The 25,917-nt window shown below is 39.9% G+C and overlaps 1 protein-coding gene across 5 annotated transcripts in view; it reads right to left on the bottom strand.

Moving 5' to 3' along the window:
- RALGAPB (Ral GTPase activating protein non-catalytic subunit beta) overlaps positions 1-25,917 on the bottom strand; it is an 81,302-nt gene that overhangs the window by 9,679 nt on the left and 45,706 nt on the right. For 4 of the 5 annotated variants that reach the window (XM_081946188.1, XM_081946185.1, XM_081946187.1 and 1 more), the window contains 15 exons: positions 24,021-24,135; positions 23,209-23,356; positions 22,586-22,650; positions 22,332-22,464; positions 13,829-13,962; positions 13,235-13,417; positions 11,572-11,723; positions 9,457-9,644; positions 8,210-8,316; positions 5,785-5,937; positions 4,398-4,607; positions 3,395-3,553; positions 2,334-2,499; positions 1,298-1,420; positions 266-402 (listed from right to left, as the gene is read on the bottom strand). In XM_081946188.1, the coding sequence (XP_081802314.1) occupies positions 266-402; positions 1,298-1,420; positions 2,334-2,499; positions 3,395-3,553; positions 4,398-4,607; positions 5,785-5,937; positions 8,210-8,316; positions 9,457-9,644; positions 11,572-11,723; positions 13,235-13,417; positions 13,829-13,962; positions 22,332-22,464; positions 22,586-22,650; positions 23,209-23,356; positions 24,021-24,135 (2,173 nt within the window). The remainder of the gene's footprint in view (positions 1-265; positions 403-1,297; positions 1,421-2,333; positions 2,500-3,394; positions 3,554-4,397; positions 4,608-5,784; positions 5,938-8,209; positions 8,317-9,456; positions 9,645-11,571; positions 11,724-13,234; positions 13,418-13,828; positions 13,963-22,331; positions 22,465-22,585; positions 22,651-23,208; positions 23,357-24,020; positions 24,136-25,917) is intronic. The other variant, XM_081946186.1, reaches the window with a different exon arrangement.

Here is a 25,917-nt window from a genome sequence, read left to right as displayed (position 1 = left end):
ATTGCATGCCACCCAAAGACACTTCTCCAAGCTAGAAACCAGGAGACGGTCCATTCTAGTACTGCCTGAGATATGAAAACTTTGGGCCAGACACTCTTCCTCACCCACAACATCAGGCTCTGGCAACAAGTTGGTCAGTCAATTCCTAAAGCAACAAACTGATAATCATTTGGTTGATATGGGAAAAAAATGGACCCTGCACCTGTGAGAAAAATAAATCTAAAAGCTATAACTTATATTTAAAGTTCACACAGAATAAACTTGCCCTCTGTGAAGTACTGAGATTGTCTGTATGATTGGGGAAAAGCTCAAGTGTCAGTGCTTGCTGCTTTAGTATCCCTGGTAGGAGATCCATGTTAGAATCACTGTCTTGGTCTGAGATGTTACTTTCCAATGAATCTGCTGAAACCCAAAAGAAAGAAGTTTCTTAAAACAAGAAGCCCTTTCAACTTCGAATCCATTCTGAATGTTAACAGTACTTTTCCAGATAGTTCATTCATTTTAAGGGCAGAAAGAATCCACAATGCAATTTCGGAGCCCTACAATTTTCCTAGTCTGCAACCAATATCTGATTCAATTATAACTGTGCAAATAAAATGTAAACAGAAAAGAATGAGAAACTTTTAGTGATCCAGTTCAGTTTGTCTCAATTTTGACTGGAAAAAAAACTTGACAGAATTTTAGGTGGAAGACTTTCCTGTAACTATCTGGAAACATTCTTGCATATATGTTAATGCTATGTTTTCTCTAAAAGAAACTTTGTATGCTACTGACATGTCACAGAACTTTAAAAAAGTAGCCTAAACATTTCTATTCCATATTTGAATATTTTATGAATTCCCTTAAAATACATTTAACAGTTCACACAAGAAGTGGGTACATATTAAAATCTTAAGAGATAATGACAAAAGGATGGCAAAGTAAATGGATGCTGAACACAGGAAAATGTATCAAGATGACAAAACCACTGTGGCTTTCTGCAGCAGGGAGGAACAAAATAAATCTTGTTCCAGTTTAAGAGTGACAACATAAAATGGATTTACCACACATTTTTCTTAAGTGTCATGTTCTTCTGCAATGCAGGATACAGCTCTAATCAAATGCTGAAATATTTCTCAATTACTTACAGCAGGTGCCAAACTTGCGTTGTCACGGCGACGTCATGTGATGTACTGGGACTTTTTCCCCCTTCACTAAAATGGGCTTGGATGTGGCCAGCACATGATGTATCCAGCCCATGGGCCGGGAGTTTGACAGCCCCGACTTATAGGATCAAAGACATATGCAGTACACTTACTTAAGGACTCCACAGGTGAAGGAACAACAAAAGCTATTTCTGTAAGAGCATCTGCGTAATATAATGCTTTTCTTTGCCCATTAAAAATACTTGCTCCCATGTCTTCTGAACAGATTACTTCATCTAAGAAGAGGAAAAAATTAAAATCAAGTCCTATTTTGCACTTTATTAAAAGAGCTATGTCCTCTTAATATTTTGAAGATTAACTTGTTTTTTGAGTAACTAAAAAGAATTTATATGCTGTATATGCTGCATCGAAAGATCTATGGACTGGAGGTACCTATCTCAACATAAGCATGAGAAGAGCAATAGTCTTAGGACACCCCGACTGCTTAAATCCATGTGTTAGTAATTCTGAGTAATTACTGTATTTTTTGGAGTATAAGACACACCAAGGTGTTGAAGAGGCAAATTTTTTAAAAAAGTTTTTGCACTCTGCAAACCTCCCCCAAACGGCCTTTTTTTTTTTGCGAAAACAGGCCCATTTTTTTCCAAAAAAGGATAAGAATAGCCCTTAGGAGGCTTGTAGAGTACTCTTGGGGGAGGTGGGGGGCAAAAACAATTTTAAAAAAGGCCTGTTTTTTGTGAAAAGGGGCCCGCTTTTGGTCAAAAAAAGGGCATGGATAGCTATTTATAGAGTGCTCCTAGGGATGGGCGGGGGCAGAATTGAGCAAAAAACGGCCCATTTTGTGTTCATTTCTGCCCTCCCCAGCCTCCAGGAGCTCTCTGAAAGCCTCCTAAAAGCTATGCATGGCCATTTTGGTGAAGGGGGTGGGGTTTCAGGAGGCAAAAAATGCTGTATTCAGTGTATAAGATTTTCAACTTTTTTTTTTGAGGAAAAAAGGTGCATCTTATACTCCGAAAAATACGGTAGCTTCCCAAATCACTGCAGAATGATTACTTTTGCCCTCCACAAAGAATTTTCTGCTAAGAATATTCAGTCCACTTAGACCTTGCTAAAATGGAGATGATGTGGGAAGGGAAATTGATCTATTTCAGTATGTTACACTGTCCTGAGCCTAAAAAAACACTTTACCTTGCTCTGATCCCTCCTCATCGCAGAAGCTATTAATGGACCAGCTAGTTGAAACATGTCCTGTCCATCCAGGGTGCTTGCCCACATCAACAGACCATCCAAGAGATAGCAAGAATTCTAGAAAGTGTGGTTGAACATTTCTGAAAGACTCTACGTTCTTCAAAATCTGTGGAAGAATGACCATATAGCAAACACACAAAAACAAAACATATATAGGCAATTTCTTACTAACATTGTGAAAATCAGCACTTTCTTTTGCATTTTTAATATATCCAGGATAACTGCCTTGAAGTATCAAGCAATTTGGCTAGTACAATAAACAAATAAGATTAGCTGTACACTATATGCGTACTTTGTATCACCCAGGGGGGCAGACTGGAATGATCTATGCCATCTATTCAAATAGAAATAATACAAAATGTTTAGAGCAGATATAATTATGCCCCTGGAAGCCCCTTGATATGCCCAATTTCAGCACTGATATCAGTTAATTAAAACAATTTTCTCATATTCTGGTTTGATATGATTTCCAAAGGTCCTTGAATATGTTTCTCAGGACACCAAAGGAAATATTGGCTTAATAAAACCACTGAAGATAGGAATATTATAGGTTATGCAGACACACAATTAGCTTATTTTGGCCTGATAAACAACTTGTTCAGCCAGGAACGTTACTTTTGAATATTATCAATGTGCTACTTAGTACAGAATTCAGCTCCCTAAAAACGGTTTTGCTTTTTAAAGGAGTTTTTTTTGTTCCTTACAGTAGTTAAGAAGTGTCAAGAGAATTCTAAAACACCATTTGCAATGTCCCACATAACCTCTTTCCTTGAACAAGTAAAATTAGAGTAGGCTAAGAAAGTAAGTTTTAAAATCGTGAATGTAAATAAAATAAGAGCCATGTATAATTTTTACAGTTTGCAAAATAAACTTAATCGAATTATTGTGGCATAAAATTCTGAATGATTTTATTTGCATTGAATTCCAAATTACTGTTGTACCCTACAACACATTCTTGTACCATATGGTAACAAACTACAAGGAATCAGCATATTACTTACTTCTTGGCTTGATTTTTGGCCTGCCTTCATGTAGAAAATGAAAACAGTATCAAAAGGACGACATGGCAGCAAATCCAGGTAACCAATATCATCAAAAAACCCGGGCACAGAAGAATCAAGTGCAATCAGGTGAGGAGGTAGTCTGCTATTAGCAGGTTCCTAACCAAAAAGAGTAGTACAAATGTTAATGCTAAATAACATCTAAAAATGTTTATGATGAAGTAGGATAAAGTATTTTAGCTAGTTAATGACTAACTGCTATGTTCATGTATGAAAAGAAAATGCAAAAGCCACAACTGTCTAATAATCTTATTAACTTCAACCCAAATGGCACATAAACGTTTACTGTTAAGTTCTCAGGAACCTTTTATTAGCAATATTTTACAAAACAAGAATAAGTAACCTACATCAATCAAAAAATTATTTGTTCCTGTTTTGGAGTTCCCAGAGACACCTACTGTAAAAATCAGCTAATCAGTAATTTCAGCAGTATGTTCTTTGGTAAAAAATAAATCCTAAAAAAGTGCTTTAATCTTCTAACAGGTTTAACACACTATTTTGCTTAATCTACCAACTACCTCCAAAGAACAAAACATTACACTTCTTCTCATCTGCTCATCACATTACTATCATGATCTTTCCAACTTGTAAAGTCCAACTTTTTAAAAAGTCTGCCTGCTCTTGATTCAAGTTGTCTTATTAAAAAAGAAGTAATAAAAATCAATTGCATTAAGATAATATAGAGCAAGACTTTATTGTACATTATGAAGTATGTCATACTCTTCTACTCAATAGTATAGTTTTCACGGTAGGAGTCTTGCGCCTACAGTTTATTATTTTTTGAATAATGCACATGAACAGTTAGAGAGTTTTACTGCTCTATTCCACTTTATAAACTTCTACCTATTTTGAGTCACAAATCATTGGAAGCATTGCTACCTAATGGCTTTATTCTAATGATTGGGCTCGAAGCAAACTAGATAATAGTCAAGTTTTCAGTCACCTTCAATGCTTCTAGAGATAGAAAGCCAAAGTGGGAAAGGAAGAGGCGGGCTGTTTGGAACTCCCGTGCAGGAGTTGGGGGTTTACAATCTGTGACTGAATCAGGAAAGTTTTTCTTCCTCCATTCGTCTTCCATTTTCTGATCTATAGATTTCTCATAAAGAACTTGCTGATCCATTCCACTTCTCAGCTTCTCATGACGTTCTTCCAGCTGAAACATATTTAGCAACTTCATCAGACATCCCGAATCGCTAAAAGTAGGATCAAGATGTACCGCAGAATTTCTCATGATTCAAAGAGCAATGAAACCAGGTGCCTAAAAAAGCTGCTGCAATTTGCTATAGTTTTCTACCTAATAAAATGCAGGCTACTGATGCTCATCAGTTGCCATGTACAACAATTCACCCGCTACTCAGCCCCTACATGCAGTTAAATAAATGCCTAAAGAAAAGAACAATTATAACCAATGTTAACAGAATCAATATCTGTCTGATTTCACATTTTCACAGGATATGGAAAGAACAAGGATAACAGGATATTCCATTCCAATCTGGCAATAGCTTCCTGAAAAATGATGATTAACTTACTTTATAAGTCCAGTAAGCAGAGAAAGTTTTAATACAGGCAGATGCACAAACACATTATTTTGTCCTAAAAAGACTGATATGAATGTAGGCAAGAGAGTAAAAGTATCGTATTTTTGGAGTATAAGATGCACCTTAGTTTTTTGGGAGGAAAATAAGAAGAAAAAAAATTCTGCCTCTGCCTACCAGCATTCATGGTATTCAGCTGACTCATGGTAACAAGGTCAACCAATGAATAGGCATAGTAACTAAGCCAATGAGGGCTATTTGGACTCTGAAATTTGCTGTGTGAGCAACAAGGAGACAGGAAGGAGCCTGTCTTAGCTGAGAACTGAAAGTGAAACTGCTTGTGTTTTGCTTGTACTTACTGCTACCTTGGAAAACCTGCTTTTGGTATTGTATTGTATATTATTATTATTTTGAATCCTGCTGAATCAGTTACTGTGCTTTCTGAATGTGATTGCTGCTGCAAACTCTGACCAGCCAGGTCAGCTTCACCACTTATTGCAGCCTGATTCACCACAGCTGATTGGCAGGTGGTGGATCGACTGCTCGGATACCTCCAATCAGCTGTTCCAGGCTACAGGGATTGCCACAGACCATCGCTGCCTCCATGCCTCGCGTTTTTGGTCTCTGTGGGGGGTGAGTGGGGGTACATTTGGTGTATAAGACGCATCCAAATTTTCACCCTCTTTTTTGGAGGGGGAAAGATGCGTCTTATACTCCAAACATACGGTAATTGCGAAGAATTTAACACATTTTTTGTGCAACATGAAACAAATCAGAAACCTGTAAATTTCTTACTTCCTCAGTAACTATCTCATGCAAGTCTGGAATGCTCAGGTCTGCTTTCACAAATGGAATTTTGTCCACTTCCTCAGGAAATGGCCGATGCTTCACACTATATTTTAATCCAACATCATTTTTAGGTGCAGGACGGGGTTCCGGGACAAACAGCTGTTGAGAAGAAAACAATCAATCTTTAACATTTACTTTAAAGTTTTTATATTTTGTTATTGTAAAGCAGATTGAAATAAATTTGGGGCTGGAAACACTAGTAATTCATCAGAACAGTAATATTTAAATAATTATTTATTGTACCTTCCCAGCTATTTTCTTTCTCTGAAATAGGAGAGACCGCTTTAATTTAGTGGTCTACTGAATTTAGCTGTAATCTAAATAAGGTGAAACATTACAGCCTGATGGTCAGTTTTGCTTTTAACTTTTTGTTTGTGTATCAATAGTCATGTTTGAAGTTACCTGCATTTATACAACTGTGTTGCCATGTTTTCTTAGATTATATTGGATATGCAGGTAGATGTTATAAACCAAGCAGTTATATGCCAGAATACAATCACATATAACAAAACTGTGGTTAGTGAAAACTTGAACTTCCGGAGAGTTAGGTTCCGAAGAGCACCAATTTCAAGGCCAACAGTTTGTGTGAATATTTGTCACTTCTCTTGGTAGAATTCTCTGGTGTGTGTTTGCCAATTTTCACTACAGAGAAAATGACATGCTAAAAAATGGTGACCCTGTTAAGTCAAACTTATGCAGACTCTTAAAATCAGGAGAAATTGGAAATTCATGTGGATCTAGTAAAATGATGGCTGAGTAAAAACTTTGTGCCAAAAACCACAGATATGAAAAATTGTCTACTACAAATATGAGCAAGACTGGAGAAAATAACATTCATCTGAATCTTTGGATATGGATATACGTTCACATGGATGCAAAAATTATTTCTAAATAACAATACAATACAATACAATACAATACAATACAATATAATACAATACAATAGCAGAGTTGTAAGGGACCTAGGAGGTCTTCTAGTTCAACCCTGTCTAGGCAGGAAACCCTACACCATTTCAGACAAATGGCTATCCAATATCTTCTTAAAGACTTCCAGTGTTGGGGCATTCACAACTTCTGGAGGCAAGCTGTTCCACTGATTAATTGTTCTAACTGTCAGGAAATTTCTCCTCAGTTCTAAGTTGCTTCTCTCCTTGATTAGCTTCCACCCATTGCTTCTTGTTCTACCCTCAGGTGCCTTGGAGAATAGTTTGACTCCCTCTTCTTTGTGGCAACCTCTGAGATATTGGAAGACTGCTATCATGTCTCCCCTAATCCTTCTTTTCATTAAACTAGACATACCAAATTCCTGCAACCGTTCTTCATATATTTTAGTCTCCAGTCCCCTAATCATCTTTGTTGCTCTTCTCTGCACTCTTTCTAATAATTTAAACAATATTGTGTCAGCTATTATTTCTGGTACATAATTTTGATTTGCAAGAGTATAATTAGTTCAGAGAAAAAACAAATTACCAGAACAAATACTGAATCTTCTGGAATAATGATGAACAAGGACACCATAATTATATTAGGATTATTACTAATTAAATAATTTCTGATATTTTCTTTTAAATTGATTTTTTATATTAATTTATATATCATTAAAGAAAACAGTACTTATGCTGAAGAGATTCTAATGCATATTTATAACTATGGCTAGATTAGTAAAGGACAGACCATAACTACTACCTTATTATGAAATGTTTCAACAGTTAAATGGAAGATGTGAACCACACATACTGTATATATGGATGAACATAATTCATTATCGCCTCATGTCCCAAATTAGGATGGTACTAGAAATAATCCCTAATTCAATAATCAGTTATTTCAATTTTAAAAATATAATCCTCAATAGATCTCTACAATAAATAGGAGAGGAAATAATGCATGGTGCACATCAGTAGTGGGTTGCCGGGGGTACACCCCGGTACGGGTGTACCGGAGCCTTCCCGGAGCATCGAGTACCGTTCTGGTACGGTGCTCTGGAGGGCCCTCCCATCCGCCCGAGCTCCTTATCTGTCCTTTAAAGCCTTCGGAGCTTCTGCGCACAGTGAGTATAGCGCCTGCGCGATGCTCCGCCGAGCAGCTGGAGCATCGCAGAGGCGTTGCTGGCAGGTACGACGCATGCATGCGCCGCACAAGTCCATGTGGATGACGACGGGCCCGTTCCAACCATACCAGTTGGAACGGGATCCGGAACCCACCACTGGTGCACATGGTTAGTTTGGAAGTGAAGTTGAAAGGGGAATTAAAACCAGTAATTCATTGCACTAATGGTAGTATAATGTTAGCACTTTATTGAATATTTTTCAGTGCCCCTTGGCTTTTATAAGAAAGTAAATTAGTTCCACCCAGAACTCTTGACAAAAACCTTTTGATTTGATTTGGCTCCTCTTGGCAAAAGGCAAAGCTGTTGTGCCCACGCATGTCTTCCAGACATCCCACGAATTAGAATGGTGACTGAAGGAAAAAAGTCATCTGGGAAAGAGAAAACTAGTATAAATAACCTCTTAAAATAATAATGGTGAAAAAGATTCTATTGGGCACATATAAACCATTAAAGGACGTGTTAAAGAACAAAAAAGATTAGTAACACAATTGGCAGAGCTAGAAATTCAACAGACTGATTTGAAGATTAAAAGTATAAGCTTCCGCCATGTGCAGGAGCTACATACAATTACTGGAAAGAAACTAATAGGCTTCCCCACTATAAATAAACTTGGATAGTCTTAATTTACCAGAGGAACGAAAGCAAGAGGAAAGAATAAAAGCAAATGGATTATAGCATACATATTACTGAGTGGCTCAAAACAAAAGCATTTCTCTGATGTGCTATATTTACAGATAAACTGCAAGACTTATTAATATAGAAACCGACTTAATTTGTATTTAACTTGCTTCTGTTTGAATTCCTCTACTGCAACTCAGTTTTATAATTTGTTCTGGAGGCTCCAAAGTCACAAAAAGTGACCCTTAAGAATCCAGTTGAAATTTCCTAATAATGTAAGAGCCTCCTGGATTAGAGCAAGGGCCAGTCTTATCCAGCATTCTGTGCCTGAATGGTATTTAAATGTCTATGGAAAACCCATAAACCAAGCATAAATGGCACAGGGTTTTCTACTCATTCCCCAGTAACTGGTATTAAAAGATTCACTGATTTTAATAATAAATGTTCTATACAGCCATGATGATTACAGCTTTATTCTCTTCATTTTCATAGGATAATTCAGTTTGCAATCTATTTTGTAATATGTCTCTTTGAAATATCTTTTCATAAGGTTACCCAAAAGCCAATCAAAAAAGAAATTTTTTTAACAGTGTATTCTCATAAAACCTTGCTCCAAAAATAAGCTACAAAATAAATGGAGTATACAACAAATAAAACAGGCAAACTCCTAGTCAGTTTTGAAACAACCAGGATGAACCATCCTGAAACTGAATTATCAGCATCTTATGTTGAGCTGCATCTCACATATACTACCCGAATTTAATATGGCACAATTTCATAATATTTTACAGTTCAGCACAATATTCTATAATGCAGAAGAACAGTTGAATTAATTGCAAACACACCTACACAAGGATGCCTGAAAAGATACACACAATACATTTACTCACTTTGTTCATTCCCCAAAGGCTGCTCTAACATTGCAAGGATGACGCTGTTATCCAGGACAAAGTAGCGGAAGCTGTACTTGTTTATAGAAGGCAGACGAGCATATTTAATTAACGTGATCTCATTTACCAAGCTACAAGGAGAAGCAGGACCACTGGGTGAAGGGAAAGCTCCAAGAACTTGCATGATACTGTAAACCAAAAGAATAATTTAGTCAAGACACACTGTATTTTTCGGAGTATAAGACGCACCAAGGTTTAGAAGAGGCAATTTTTTTTTAAAAAAAGTTTTTGCACTCTGCACACTTCCCCAAAAATGGCCCATTTTTCGCGAAAAGTGGCCCGTTTTTTTTAAAAAGGCATGAATAGCCTTTAGGAGGCTTGTAGAGTGCTCCTGGGGGGGGGGGGGTGCCTCCCCAAAATGAGCAAAAAACGCCCCACTTTTCGCAAAAATGGGCCCGTTTTTTGTCAAAAAAAAAAAGGGCATGCATAGCCTTTAGGAGGATCACAGAGTGCTCCTGAGCGCTGGGAGTGCAAAATTCAGCAAAAAACAGCCCGTTTTTCAAGTTCAAGTTCAAGTTTATTTGATTTATAGACCGCCCCCTCTCTCCGAAGGGACTCGGGGCTGTGTACAAGAACCACATTAAAAAACCATATACATAATAAATACTATTAAAACCAGATTAAACCTAGAGCCCTGTACAAGTTGTTAAAAATTAAAACACGACCTAAGACCAACCCCTCGAATTTAAAAATACAGGCATGGGGTGGGAAGCTGGAATTAGGCCAGGCCGGCTAAGTTGAACAGGTGGGTTTTTAGCTTCTTGCGGAAGGAGCGGAGATCTGTAGTTGTTCTGATATCAGGGGGAAGGTCATTCCAGAGGGTCGGGCCCATCATAGAGAAGGCCCTTCCCCTGGACGTCGCCCGCTGGCATAGCCTAGTGGACGGCACCCGGAGAAGTCCCTCTTTGTGTGAGCGGATCGGCCGAAGGGATGTATGGGGCAGGATGCGATCCCGCAAATACCTGGGTCCTGTGCCATGGAACGCTTTAAAGATGATAATCAGTACCTTGAAACGCACCCGAAAGGCCACAGGTAGCCAGTGCAGCCCGCGCAGGAGAGGTGTTGCATGGGAGTACCTAGTGGCTCCCAAAACTGCCCGCGCGGCCGCATTCTGGACAAGTTGCAGCCTTCGGGTACATCTCAAGGGGAGCCCCATGTAGAGAGCGTTACAGTAGTCCAGCCGGGACGTCACAAGCGCACGGGTGACTGCGAAGGGCAGCCCGGTCCAGTAGGGGACGCAGTTGGCGCACCAGGCGAACCTGGTGAAACGCCCCCCTTGCCATGGCTGTCACATGGTTGTCCATTGACAGCCGGGCATCTAGGAGGACGCCCAAATTGCGCACCCGATCCACGGGGGCCAGATGTTCGCCCCCAATGGCCAGTGATGGAATCAACTGGTTGAACCGGGGTGCCGGTAGCCACAGCCACTCCGTCTTGGACGGTTGAGCTTGAGTCTGTTACTTCCCATCCAGATCCGTACGGCTTCCAGACACCGGGACATCACTTCAACGGCATCGTTGGGGTGGTTCGGGGTAGAGATGTACAGCTGGGTGTCATCTGCGTACAGATGGTAATCTACCCCGAACCCACGAATGATCTCGCTCTGTAAAGCTCCTAAAGGCTATGCACGGCCATTTTGGTGAAGAGGGCAGGGTTTGGGGAGGCAAAAAAAGCTGTATTCAGTGTATAAGATGCACCCAGATTTTCAGCCTCTTTTTTGAGGGAAAAAGGTGCGTCTTATACTCTGAAAAATACAGGATTTAGTAGGAAAAATATTAGAAATGTTGAAAGCAGCATAAATTGTATCTATGACATTTTTACTGCTGTCTTGCTGTCATAAAGCATCAAACAGCCTGTAATTTTAAGTAATATAATCAAGAAAATGATATTTAGAGGAAAATGAAAATGAAAGTATACTCTTTAAACTAAATAAATATTTGCAAGATTCTTCAGTTTTAAGTAAAACAGTTTTGAGCAAATTCATTGTAGAAACATTAGTCAAGGTAAGAAAAATATACTGTTGTTAACAGGATTACTTTCAATAATCTTTCATACCAGGTGAGGGTAGCTTCAGCTGCATCCTTCACTCTCATGGAAGCAGGATTTGGCTCTTTATCTCCTTTGTATTTAACTTCTTGTTCACTACTTCTGGATTTACTTCCTGAAATGCCCAGTTCCACAATCTCCAATACTTCTTTTAAACAATCCTAAAAAAAGAATGCTGTACCACTCAGCTATTTAACAAATAACGCTTTAATAAAGAAATAAAATAACTAGGTTAACTAAGACCTTAAAGAACTCTATAAATATTCAGAAAAAAATGAGGGGATGAATGTAGAGTAAAATGAATAAACTGAGCAAAAACAACAATAAGATAATAAGATTCTCAGCAGAACAAGGAACCAAAAGAAGAATGCTCCATCTTTGGATTGGTCCAAAAATCTAAATGATTAAACTGGAGTTATATTTAGATTTGTGGTATGTACTGTGCAGGGCTCCTGTTACATTCCTGTAAAGTCTGAAAGTGTCTCAGAAGGAGTCTGAAGAAGTAGATAACTCATATGTATGAATCACAGAAATCATAACGGAGACCTTTGACATTGTTTCAACTTGCTATAGGTTACATTTTTCACTAATTAGTTTCTTAGATATTTTGCACTATTAGTTTATTAGGGCAGCCACTGTATAATTAAAAGCTCACTTTCCTGGCATTGATTTCACTTGGATATTTTCAATAAACTTTGTAATTTTACAGACCTTTTAGGAGCTACTACAACCTACAACCTATGGAGATCTATAATGATAAAAACTCTTACGATACTATTTGCTGTTCAGAATAGAACAGAACAGAATAGAATTCTTTAGAATTCTTTTTGGCCAAGTGTGGTTGGACACACAAGGAATTTGTCTTTGGTGCATAATGTTCTCAGTGTACATAAAAAGACAAGAATCATAAGGTATAATACTTAATGATAAAAAATGATAAAACTCAGTACTATTGGATTTAAAATGATAGTCATTTTGATAGCTAGTTTTTGGAGGGGGGAGGATATATGATGCATATATGTGCATCATAATGTCTTTAGTGATTAGTTAGAAACATTTAGGGAAGAACATACAAACTACCAGAGTTTAATTCCTGGGGCAATTGTTGAAAGGTGAAATGTGGTTTTCCCATGAAAGCTTTACACTCCTATTTGTACTGCTTTTACAAACAAAAAGCAGTGTAGTGTAGAAAGTGTATATATATAATGTAGAAAGATATATAGGTATTCCTCAACTTATGATCACAATTACGCTCAATATTTCTGTTGCTAAGTAAGACATTGGTTAAGTGAGTTTCGCCCCATTTTTACGACATTTCTTGCCAGAGTTTTAAAGTGAACTTAATTGCAGCTGTTAAGTTTGTAACACAGCTGTTAAATGAATATGGCTTCCCCGTTGACTTTGCTTGTCAGAAGGTCACAAAAGGTGGCCACATAACCCCGGGATCCTGCAACTGTCGTAAATATGAAACAGTTGCCAAGGATCTGAATTTTGCTCACATGACAGTAGGAATGCCGCAATAGTTGTAAACGTGAAAAATGGTCCTAAATCACTTTTTTTCAGTGCTGTTGCAACTTCAAAATGGTCCATAAAGGAATGGTTGGAAGTTGAGGACTACCTGCAGTTATTACCACAAATAACTATGCTTATATAGAGCAGCATTTTCACTCACCTTTTCATCAAGGATGTCTGGATGTTCAGTGAGCCAGACACAGAGACACTGAAACGCTGCTACTATCATGGAATGGAGATCTCTAGAATGGAGAGGAGCTGGACGACTGCACTGATACACAATGTAGCAGCACACAGAGCTAATTGCTCTCTTCCTATCAGAAGAGTCAACGCCAACCTTCATCTGACATGAGGAGTACAAAAGATTGCTTAGCTTTAGGAAATCACTCTCTACGTTCAGTCTAAATTAAAACCCCACAAAAACACCAGTGAATTTAATATACCAAACTACACAATGTCATGCAAAAGGCCCATGGATACTGGATTTTTATTTTCTTCTAAATGCTTTTTGACTTAAAGAGCTTTGTTTTTAACTAATTTTATTTCATTTAATTGCTATTCAATTCAGGTTTTTTGTGTCATTTTTTTCCAAGTACGGAGAAATATGAGATCCTACTATGGAACAAGTTACATTGCCAGCTCTGCTAGACATTCCCAAAGGAGGAAAGAGATTTTGGTAAAGAAGGAAAGAGAAGAGAAGCCCAAATCCTCCAGCCTAACACAAATAATTCTCAGAAGATTCCCTAAAGCTCACCTTTGCCAAACCAGAGAGTAGCTCTAATGCAGCTAGTGAAATGCTCATTTCCTGTCTCCACTGAGCGTTGAGCCTCTGTGTTACCAAATGAATGCTGCGGATCAGGAGCCCAGCTGCAGTATCTGTATGAAGAGCTAGGATATAAACCCCAATACCGCACACCACAGGGAGGGAAAACAACTAAGCATTAGTGACAATTAGCAAAGCAGTCCATCAGACAGAAGCTAAAGCAGCCACAATACATACAGAAAACAAAGTACACACTACTCTGGAAAGTGAAACATTCAACAGGCAGTAACGTAGACTCTGAATGTTAATTATGGTAGCTAAGTACTAATCTAAAACATTGGTCGATGCTGCTAATGATACATTTGGCTAACCTTAAATTTCTGTGTGTTCCCAGGCCTTGCCATCATATTTTTGTGATAAATTTTGAAATGCCTTTTTAACAGGAACTAAAACTTGAGTAAAATAAATGTAACATTATTATGTAGCTAACAATAGCTACACGTTTATAGTAGCTAACAATGTTTATTGTTCTATATCTAAATATTCTCTTTTTCCAGAAATGGAAAATTCTCTGCATTTGAGAAGTTCAGAATGACAAGTTTAAAAAACTCACCTTTCCCCAACCAATCTTTTCTGTTGCAAAGTCTGGTTTTTAGTTGGCAATATTATTGTTCTGATAAAAACAGAAAACTTTTCCATGCCTGAGGCTTACTACTTTCTCAATATTTGCAATATTTTAGAAGTCTATTACCTTACTGAAAGCATAAACTACTCCTAAAGCACAAAGTAAAAAATAACCTGGAACTGGATGTCTTTTCACAAAATATAAGCGAAATACTAGCTTCTCCTCGTTTACCATGAATGAGCATTTTGGAAGCAATCCTAGGGTTAATACATGGCAAAGCATACCAATTGGCTTAATACCTCTTAGAATCTATTTTTGATATTTTTGCCAGTTTTTTTCTGCTGTTACAAATATATTTGTTGCACTCAATTCACGGTCACTAATGGACTTTTGTCTCTGTACTTTGAACTCACATGAATCAAAAATTCAATAACATACAGTATGGGCATTTTGCATCAGCTTTAATACCATCATTGAGATTGATCCTTTTATACAAAAAAGATTGGGCACAGACCAAATAGTTCAGATTAGAATGGTCTTTAGTTGTACAGGACTTTCTACAATTCCTAAATAATATGCTGAAGGTTAAGTTAGGAAATGATGCACCTAAATATGTTGCTAATGCATAATTAGAGTCAGTTTATATTCCAATTCCAAATATGGGCAATGCCAAAGAGTGTTCAAACTACTGCACCGTTGCACTCATTTCACATGCTAGTAAAGTTATGCTCAAAATCCTACAAGCTAGGCTCCAGCAGTATGTGGATCTAGAACTACCAGAAGTACAGGCAGGATTTCAAAGAGGCAGAGGAACTGGAGATCAAATTGCCAACATATGCTGGATCATGGAGAAAACTAGGGGGTTCCAGAAAAACATCTACTTCTGCTTCATTGACTATGCTAAAGCCTTTAATTGTGTGGCTCATAACAAATTGTGGCAAGTTCTTAAAGAAATGGGAGTACCAGACCATCTTATTTGTCTCTTAAGAAGCCTATATGCAAGTCAAGAAGCAACAGTGAGAACTGGACACGGAACCACTGATTGGTTCAAAATTGGGAAAGGAGTCCAGCAAGGCTGTATACTGTTGCCCTGCCTATTTAACTTATATGCAGAGCACATTATGAGAAAGGCGGGGCTAGATGAATCAAAAGTTGGAATTAAGATTGCCGGGAGAAATATCAATAATCTCAGATATGCAGATGATACCGCTCTAATGGCAGAAATTGAAGAAGAACTAAAGAGCCTCTTGATGCGGTGAAGAAGAAGAGTGAAAAAGTTGACTTGAAACTCAATATTAAGAAAACTAAGAGCATGGCATCTGGCACTCTCAATTCCTGGCAAATAGATGGGGAACAAATGGAGGTAGTAACAGATTTTATTTTCCTGGGCTCCAAGATCACCAAAGATGGGGACTGCAGCCAAGAAACACTTGCTCCTGGGGCGGATAGCTATGGCAAATCGAGACAACATATTTAAAAACTGCCAACAAAAGTGCGTATAGTCAAGGCTATGGTTTTCCCAGTTGCAATGTATGGCTGTGACAACTGGACCATAAGAAAGGCTGAGCACCAAAGAATTGAGGCCTTTGAACTATGGTGATGGAGAAGACTCCTGCGAGTCACTTAGACTTCAAGGTGATCAAACCGGTCAGTCCTAGAGGAGATCAACCCTGACTGTTCTTTAGAAGGTCAGATCCTGAAGATGAAACTCAAATATTTTGGCCACCAAATGAGAAGGAAGGACTCACTGGAGAAGAGCCTAATGCTCTAAGGCAGCGATGGCGAACCTTTTTTGGCTCGCGTGCCACAAGTGGGGGGAGCGCGGGGGGGGGTCGTGTGCGTGCGTGCCGCACCCATAATGCAACACGCCCCCAGTGCGCTTGCGCGCACAACGCGCCCATTTTTGCATGATTTTTTCGCCTTCCCCAGGCTCCAGAGGCTTTATAGGAGCCTGGGGAGGGCGAAAAGAGCCTCCCCCGCCCCCCCCGGAGGCTTCAGGGAACGTCCGGAGGCTTCCCTGAAGCCTTCGGAACACTTAAAACCTCCCCGCCACCCCCGGAGGTTTCAGGGAACGTCCGGAGGCTTCCCTGAAGCCTTCGGAACACTTAAAACCTCCCCGCCACCCCCGGAGGTTTCAGGGAACGTCCGGAGGCTTCCCTGAAGCCTTCGGAACACTTAAAACCTCCCCGCCACCCCCGGAGGTTTCAGGGAACGTCCGGAGGCTTCCCTGAAGCCTTCGGAACACTTAAAACCTCCCCGCCACCCCCGGAGGTTTCAGGGAACGTCCGGAGGCTTCCCTGAAGCCTTCGGAACACTTAAAACCTCCCCGCCACCCCCGGAGGTTTCAGGGAACGTCCGGAGGCTTCCCTGAAGCCTTCGGAACACTTAAAACCTCCCCGCCACCCCCGGAGGTTTCAGGGAACGTCCGGAGGCTTCCCTGAAGCCTTCGGAACACTTAAAACCTCCCCGCCCCCCCCCCGGAGGCTTCAGGGACCGTCCGGAGGCTTCCCTGAAGCCTTCGGAACACTTAAAACCAACCTCCGAGCAACCCGGACTTCCGGGTTGCTCGGATGGTCGTTTTAAGCGCTCTGAAGGCTTCAGGGAAGCCTCGGGACGGTCCCTGAACAGGCACGTGACGTGCGTCTCCATCGCCCGGGCCCGGATCGCCTCCACCGCGCGGCGCCTCAGGCTCGGCATCCTTGCGCCCGGCCTTCACATCGCTGCCGCCACCGCCGCCACCGCCGCTAGGACAGGGTTGGCCGAAGGGAAGTCTGTCAGGCTTCAGCTGCGCCGCCCTCGCCTTCTCCTCCTCCTCCTCTAGCCGCGCCATCGCAAGGATTAAGGCGAAAGGTGGCGGGGGCGGGGAAAGCGAAGGGGGCTTTGCATGATTTTTTCGCCTTCCCCAGGCTCCAGAGGCTTTATAGGAGCCTGGGGAGGGCGAAAAGAGCCTCCCCCGCCCCCCGGAGGCTTCACAGAACGCTCGAACGCGGCGCCGGGGCCCGGCAGGCAGCGAACGAGTCGGAGCCTGCCGACTGGAAGAAGAGGGTGAGAGGGGGGTCCTGTGAACGGCGGCAGCAGCGGCGACAATAGTCGCAACTCGGCTGCCTGCCGCCTTTCCCCTCCTTTGTCTCCCAGCCGGGGCGGCCAGCCGGCAAGTTACGACTATTGTCGCCGCTGCTGCCCCCGTTCACAGGACCCGCCTCTCACCCTCTTCCTCCAGTCGGCAGGCTCCGACTCGTTCGCTGCCTGCCGGGCCCCGGCGCCGCGTTCGAGCCGGTGGGGGAAAGGAGGAGGAGAAGGAGGACAACAAAGCCCCCTTCGCTTTCCCCGCCCCCGCCCCCTTTCGCCTTAATCCTTGCGATGGCACGGCTAGAGGAGGAGGAGGAGGAGGCGAGGGCGGCGTCCTAGCGGCGGCAGCGATGTGAAGGCCGGGCGCAAGGACGCCGAGCCTGAGGCGCCGCGCAGTGGAGGCGATCCGGGCCCGGGCGATGGAAACGCACGTCTCGTGCCTGTTCAGGGACCGTCCCGAGGCTTCCCTGAAGCCTTCAGAGCGCTTAAAACGACCATCCGAGCAACCCGGAAGTCACTTCCGGGTTGCTCGGAGGTTGGTTTTAAGCGCTCCGAAGGCGTCAGGGAAGCCTCAGGACGTTCCCTGAAGCCTCCGGGGGGGGGGGGCGGGGGAGGCTCTTTTCGCCCTCCCCAGGCTCCTATAAAGCCTCTGGAGCCTGGGGAAGGCGAAAAATAGCTTTTAAAAAGGTGAACTCAGCTGGCCAGCCGCGCACGCGCGCTGGCCAGCTAACAGGGCAGCGCCTCGCGTGCCCTGACAAATGGCTCCGCGTGCCACTTGTGGCACGCGTGCCATAGGTTCGCCATCACGGCTCTAAGGGAAAGATTGAGGGCAAAAGAAGAAAGGGACGACAGAGAAGGATGTGGCTGGATGGAATCACTGAAGCAGTAAGTGTGAGCTTAAATGGACTCCAAAGGATGATAGGACAGGAAGGCCTGGAGGAATATTGTCCATGAGGTCGAGATGGGTTGTACACGACTTCGCAACTAACAACAACGGGTTCATCTGGTTTGAACCACCTAATGCTGAGTAATAATTTTTATTCCAACTGGAAGTAAGTCTTTAACTGCAAAATCACATTGTGTAGCCTATTCCTTGTTTATTTATGTATATTAAACAAGGATCAGGCTAAGGAATTGATTACACAACACCTCCTGGATCTAATATTGAAGTTTAATCTTCTGCCCTACTTTGATAGGAGAATCACTGCATCTTATCTTTCTACACTGGTCTACCCTACGTGTAGAATTGGGTTTTGACAAGGGTGTGTTTCAATGCCCTGCCCTCTACATTCCTACAAAGGAAATACTACAATAATCCTTTAATTTGCCATCTTGGTCTTTGTGAGAAACTATGGAGAAACTGTCATAGGTACACTATTACATTGCCATTTTTATTTGGGTTTACATTTAAAAAATGGTGGTTTCTTTTCTAACAACGACTCCACGGCAGTCAGATGATTGCTTAGCTTTTGTACTAGCTGACAAAAATGTCCAGGTCACCTATAATACCACTAGGTTTCGCCACTTAGCTTCAAGAAACATCCTAGAACTCAACTTCCAATCACATAAATCTGGCTTGATCTTTATCCCCCCCCCCCCCTGTACATTTCTTTCTTAAGGCTGGGTTTTGATCATAACAGAATTCTGCCAATTAAGTTGGGAAATAAAATTCTGCAACCTCATGTCCAATCAATAATATCCATTATGTAGTGACAAAGTGAGTCTCATTTAAGTACATTACATAAGCCCTCACTCAAAAATCACTAATTAAACAAGACTGGTTAATGCTATAAGCTGAAAAGTTAATTTCACTTAACTTAGCTACCCTGAGGCTATGAAATGCGCTTTTTACTCTGGAAATACATCATGACTACTAATTTTAGGGAGGAAAGGCAAGAGATAGAAGGTAGAGTCTATAGGGAAGACTTCTAAATGATTATTCTTGTACATGTTGCATTTATTACGGCTTTAGGCTGCTTTTTATTATTATTCTCAGAATAGTTTTAGTCACTGGTGTGAGCCATCTTAAACAAGATAAAAAGTTGCCTCAAGCATGACAAGAACACTACATATGTATGAAGAAAATTAAGAATTTTAAGTTCAAAAGTGTTTCACGATCTTTTAGGTATTACAAGTCTTGCTATCATATTTTTGTAAAAAAAAAATCTTTCGCTTTGATCACTGGGCATTAATCTGAATCAAGGTTCTCTACAGAATGACATGTTCTAATAAAAAACCCTACTACTGGCATAGTTAACATTATGTGACTCCTCTGATATCTTGGCAGGGTCCTGGTTCACTTTTCCCAACAGTACCTATTACTTTTGCTTCATTATAGAGCAAAGCATATTTAAAAGCAGCTGAGAGTGAAATATAATTTAAAACTTAAGCTCAGGAGATATTTATATTTTCAGACAATTCGAGATTGAAAATTGCATATAAATTATTGGATTGGGTCATTGAAAAAAAAACACTTTATTTTATACTACTGAGTTATTGAAAGAAGGGTTGCCTACAAATTGCTAAATGTAGCACATACACTAATAGCATCATTGTTAGGTGCTAGGAACCAGGTGGCTGTCAAGAAAACCCAGCATGTCCAATAGGCGCTTTATGCCATTTTCTGCCTGAAAACAACATAAAACTTTTTCAAATCACGGTCACATGATCACAGGACGCTGCAACTTGTTGTAACTGTGAGCCTGCTATCAACTGCCTGAAATGCAATTATGGGATCGTGTGTGTGTGCAATTGTAACTTCAAGGGTAGGTCAGAAGTAGCTTTTTAAGTATCTGTTGTAATGTCAAAGAGTTGTTAAGCTCTGAGAACTACCTGTAATGGAAAGAATATTATTCCATATAGTTAGGATTTCATACTGACTTTATATGTAATTTTTTAATTCTCCTTTTTCTCTTCAGTTATTTTTCTCCTCTGTATTCATATGTTAAAAGTAATGGAAAAATTATTTTAAAAAGTATACAGGACTTCAAAGTTTAATCAGATAACATATTGCATTCCTCCACAAAAACACAGAACACTAGTCTACCTCAGTGAAATAATGAATTGTTTGATAAGTCATGTAGTAAGAGTAACTTATCTGATGCTTTCCCTAAAAGTGATGGTTTTACGTCATCATTAGTGGTAGAAAGCAGGGGTGAAATGCTCTGAAGTCTACCGGTTCACTTCACTACTGGTTTGCTTCGCGCGCACGTGTGCCAAATGCGTACTTTGCACGCATGCACACCGCAGGCGATACTACGCAGCACTGAAAAAGGAGGATTAAAAAAGGAGCTTTTTGCAAAGGCAAGTAGAACAGCAAGGGGGGAAACAGCTGTGCTGCACAATTTAGTTTCGCTAGAAAGTAGGATTTCCTGCTTTCTAGTGAATATAAATCACACGGCATAGCTGATTGTTGCATAGCTGATCATCGGAACTACCGGTTCGCCCGAACGGATAGCATTTTTTACTACTGGTTCAGGCGAACTGGTCCGAACCAGTAGCATTTCACCCCTGGTAGAAAGGGATTCAGATGGATAATTAGATATGCAAAGAGTTGCCTGTCTGGTGAATTTATTACAAGTGCCTTCTGGGTTCTTAGGATGGATGACTGGGACTCTAACTTTTTCAAAGAAGCTGATCTTCAACTGGTATTGGTTTATCAGATTCAGAAATCTGTAAGCTCAGATAACAATTGCTTCTTAATGCATATGAAAACAAGCTTTTCTAGTCAAAAGAGTCATTCCGACTTTTAGTTGCCACAGAAAAGTATGCCAGAATGTTCTAAATGAGACAAATATGTACTATTCTGCCAGGTCTTGAAGTGAATTCTACAATGGTCTTCAAGTGTAGTGGAAGCACATATAACACACGTATCTGTGCACATACAATGTTTTATTATACAGCTGATTAATATTGATTAATGAATCTTGGGTTTCTCCGACTAGTTCAAGAACACAGTATACATTTAGTGCGATAAATACAAACAGAGGGGGTCAAAAAACTGAAACCAACACAAAGATTTGGAAACTGCAACATCTAGTGAAGTTATTTACATTTTTCCTCCAATTACATCAACATTAGACTATTCCAACACAATACATGGGGCCACAAAAACCAAACTAAATATTATACACATTTAGTAGCATTCTGAAGGCTGTAAATAATGATCAGAATGAAATCAATATTTCAGAATGAAAAAGTAACACTACTGAAAGAGTGGGTGGGTGAGAAGCGGCAAAAACGAAATAGATAGAAAAACTATTCTAAAACTAAAAACCTCCAAAACCACTTCACAGGGATGATGTGGGGGAAAATAGGAGGCAGAATCCCTTGACTTATACCAAATAAAGGCAGAATATAAATCTGCAAAGGCGCATATTTATATTCTGCACAAAAAAGCAAAAACACCAATTGTTACCCAATACCTTTTTCCCTTTCCCTTATAATGACTATTATTTATTTATTAGCATCGTTTATATCTATATTTACCCTCTTCCAAGACTCAGGATGCTTACAGAGTCATAAACTAAAATACATATCCTAAAAGTTATCTGTATAAACACAAAACAAAATAAACTAAACCAGATCTGATGAAAAGCAATCATTACCTCCTCCATCACCCAAATACTTGCTGGAACAGAATAGAACTGCTGAATTTTGCTAGTTCACAAAAAATATGTGTTTTATCTTTTTCCCCCAATTAAAAAGTGTAAATTATTTAAAACCTTGCAGATGCCTTTTAAATAAAATGGAATTCCTAGGCTAGGTTTTTTTTGCAAGGATTAAGGTAGCCAATCTTACCATAATCTCTCAGCAGAGCTTGTGCGGGTCTCTCACTGTCAGGAGTTGTTGGCTCTGTGCTTCCTCCACTTGCCGTGCTAATCCCACTGTTAGTGCGACTGTGACTTTTCAGGACAAGATTCTCACCACCATTCTGTTAATTCAGAAAGCAGGCTTTGTTGAGGCGGCTGTTCTCAGAAAACATTTTCGTGGTTATTGGATAATTTGCTTTGACTCACCAAAGCATCTCTTCTTAAAAATGAGAGAAGTCTTACCGTTTCCATCTGGCAACCAATGGCTTCTAAAAGTGCCGAATCTTGCACAATGTTCAGCATTGCACCTGTAGAAGAAGATTTAAGATATGACAATATTTTTTCAGTTAACCTTATTTTCAGTGACCTTATTTCTAATGATATTTGTTTTCACTGCCATTTTGTGAAAACCTATGCAACAAATAATTCCAGGACTTTTTTTTTTTTTTGCATGGGAAAGCATTGCTCCCAATGTTTGAAAATTAGACATTTCTTTTCAGATTCACATTTACCAACATCAGACCATGCAAATCTATAGAACTATGCTTACCACCATAGTAACATGTATCAATCACGTATAAACTCATTTTTTTTCTTTCTACCTGGACATCATTTCATTTTTAATTTCCTTAACCAATAAGATCAAATTGAAGTCATCAGAACATTACAAATATTATAAAAACACATTCACAAATTCTGAAGAAGAGTTATTTATCACTCTAGCTTCTAAAACTAGACACCAATGAAACAAAAAAGTTAACTCTTTATAATCTTCAATAACTGGAATCTGCTCTTATGATCACTCAGACAACATGCACAAACTTTTTCCAAAAGCACCCATCTCATGGATCAAGTAGAAAAGCAACCTAATATCATCTGTGTGTTGTTGGGGTCTGTTTCTGTCTGCAGGGCTCCAATCAATATGTTCACAAGTCTCAGTTTCAAAGAAAGAAAGGTGACTGGTTTATCATAGGATGAACTTTCATCATTGCTGAATTTTCCTTCCAGAACAATCTGAAAAACATATTTGAATAGAATCCTTATTCCCTTTCGTGTGTTTAGCAACCATCTAATAACTTTCCCAATATATTATACTCCTACTCTGAATTAAATGCAAGAAAGAAATATTGCTCCACAGAGCTATTAAATGAACTATAAGCTGTAAAACAGATACTAACTAGCAATTTAAAAAAAAGTCAGTCTATGCAAATTAAAGAAATATAATTAAAGTTCCAGTTATATTCAGAAACTTGTATTTATAGAACGGAGAATCGTCAAGTATGAAACTCCAAAAGAATGGAGTGGTAAGAATACCCCAAAAGAAGAGGACAATAATCTTTCTGTATAGTAAAGGTGGATCTGACATTTACTTAACTATCACACTATATTACCAGCTCAAGATGCAAAATATGTATATGATCCTGTCTATTTGAAATTACAATGTGACATATGAACCTCCAAAGTCCTAAAGTATTTTATCTTAATGAGATATTACTTGATGCAAGAATATTTATAATAAAACCACACATTCTCATTCATTTTGTGAAGTTATTTCTTTTCTATGTAATAATGGCATTTTTTAGCACTTGGAAGTATCCTACACTAATTGCTATCTTGGCTATGTTTAGGCTAAATTTTTTTTTTAAAAAAAACCACTAAAATCCCTAAAATCCATTACCTCTGATTTGATTGTTCCAAAATGATGAGGAAGAGGCAACAAGGACAGTAAAATATTGATAGAGGCCCTTCTTAGTTCTGTGGGATTCACATATGTTTTAAATTTTGAGAGTTCCCTGGATAAAACAACAACAAAATGATACGTTTTTTTGAAACCTATCACTTCTATTTAAAAGCAAAAATATGCTATTTAAATGTGCAAGTGTAGCATTAAATGTTTGTTCAAGATTCACCCAAATGTCATGGTTTGCTGGTAGAAGACCCCAATTCATTCATTTTAATGGAAAACTTGTAGCCAGAAAACATTGGAATTCTTATTCAGCTTGAACACAGGTGATTTCATGTCATTTACACCTGATGTTAAGAACAAGATGTTTAATTCTGTTGAAATACTCAGTGGTCTGCCTCAGAAGATGTCAATATTTTAGATGGGTGGACTGTACAAGATTTTTTGGAAAACAGAGCATCTTAGTCAAATATATGCTAGTACATTGTAAGCAGAAGGTTCAGGTTTCAATCCATAGCACCTCTTGGTAGGACAGGAAAAATCCCTATCTGATAGTTGCCATAGGTTAGTGTTCATAGCACTGGGATAGATGAACCGACACTTATGCTATGCTTCTATATATGATAGAAAGGTAACTTTACTCTTAAAATGATTAGAGTTATTTTTTAAACTTTATAACATAGATAAAGAAGCCATATAAGACAATCCTTTATTTAACAAATCTGCTTTAAAATCAATGCAACTATGTTTGACAATTGAAGGTAATGTAATAATAAAATACACGTTTCTCAAAAATGAGTTATTTACTTGGCCTATCAATAGTAAAAATCAATAATAATTAACACAAATAGAAAAATATTGTGCTCCCAACTCTATCGATTTCTCTTATTCATTTTTAATGGGACCAAAATGCATAACATAATATAGCATATCTTTTAGTAAACATTCATATAACGTGTATGCTACAAGACCTTCAGACATAATCTCTCCCTTCTCTTTTGCCCTTTGATCTGTATTTCTGGGTTAATACAGGTAGTCCTTGACTTACGGCCATAATTGAGCCCAAAATTTCTGTTGCTAAGTGGAACATTTGTTACGTGAAGTTTGTCCCGTTTTACGACCTTTATCACAATTGTTAAGTGAATCATTGCAGTTGTTAAGTTAGTAACATGGGTATTAAGTAAATCTGGCTTTCCCATTGACTTATCAAAAGGATGTAAAAGGAGATCACATGACCCCCGGACAGTGATGGCTAACCTTTTTTTCCTCGGGTGCCAAAAGCACGTGCGCTGTTGTGCGTGCTCGCGTGCCCAAACCCATAATGCAATGCTTTTCCCACACGCCCCATCCCCTGCACATCCGTGTGTGACACCCCCCTGCGATCCTCACCACCACCTGTGCCTGCGTGCATGACCCTCACCCCTGTGCTTGCCTTGCGGATGCATGTGCAACATGCCCCCCTTTTGGCTTCAGATCCCAAAACAGCGCTGGGGGGGGGGAGGGAAAGCCTTGCATCTCAAAACAGCGTTTGAGAGGGGGGGAAACCTCCTTCTCAGCGCTGTTTTGCGATGGGAGGCTTCTAAAAACAGTGCTGTTCTGCGGTGGGAGGACTTTCCCCTTCTCAGCGCTGTTTGCGATGGGAGAATTCTCAAAATGGGACGCTCCCGTTTTTTTGTTCCCCTCAATCCGTCTCTTTCTCTCTCTGCCCCCCCTCCCCCCCATGGCTCAGCATGAAGAACTGGGAGGAACTGTGCAGAGGAAAAGGAGGAGGAAGGGAGATGCTCCCTCTAAATACTGACCCCCTCTGCCTTTTGGGGGAAAGGAGGTGATCCCAGGAGGGGAAAGGAGAGGGGGGGTCCTTGGTGAAGCTCTACCCCCTATTCCTCCCATT

This window comes from Natrix helvetica (genome assembly GCF_964273705.1).
Source record: "Natrix helvetica genome assembly, chromosome: 3".
Classification (NCBI taxonomy): Eukaryota; Metazoa; Chordata; class Lepidosauria; order Squamata; family Natricidae; genus Natrix; species Natrix helvetica.
This window is presented reverse-complemented; position numbering and strand designations above follow the sequence as displayed.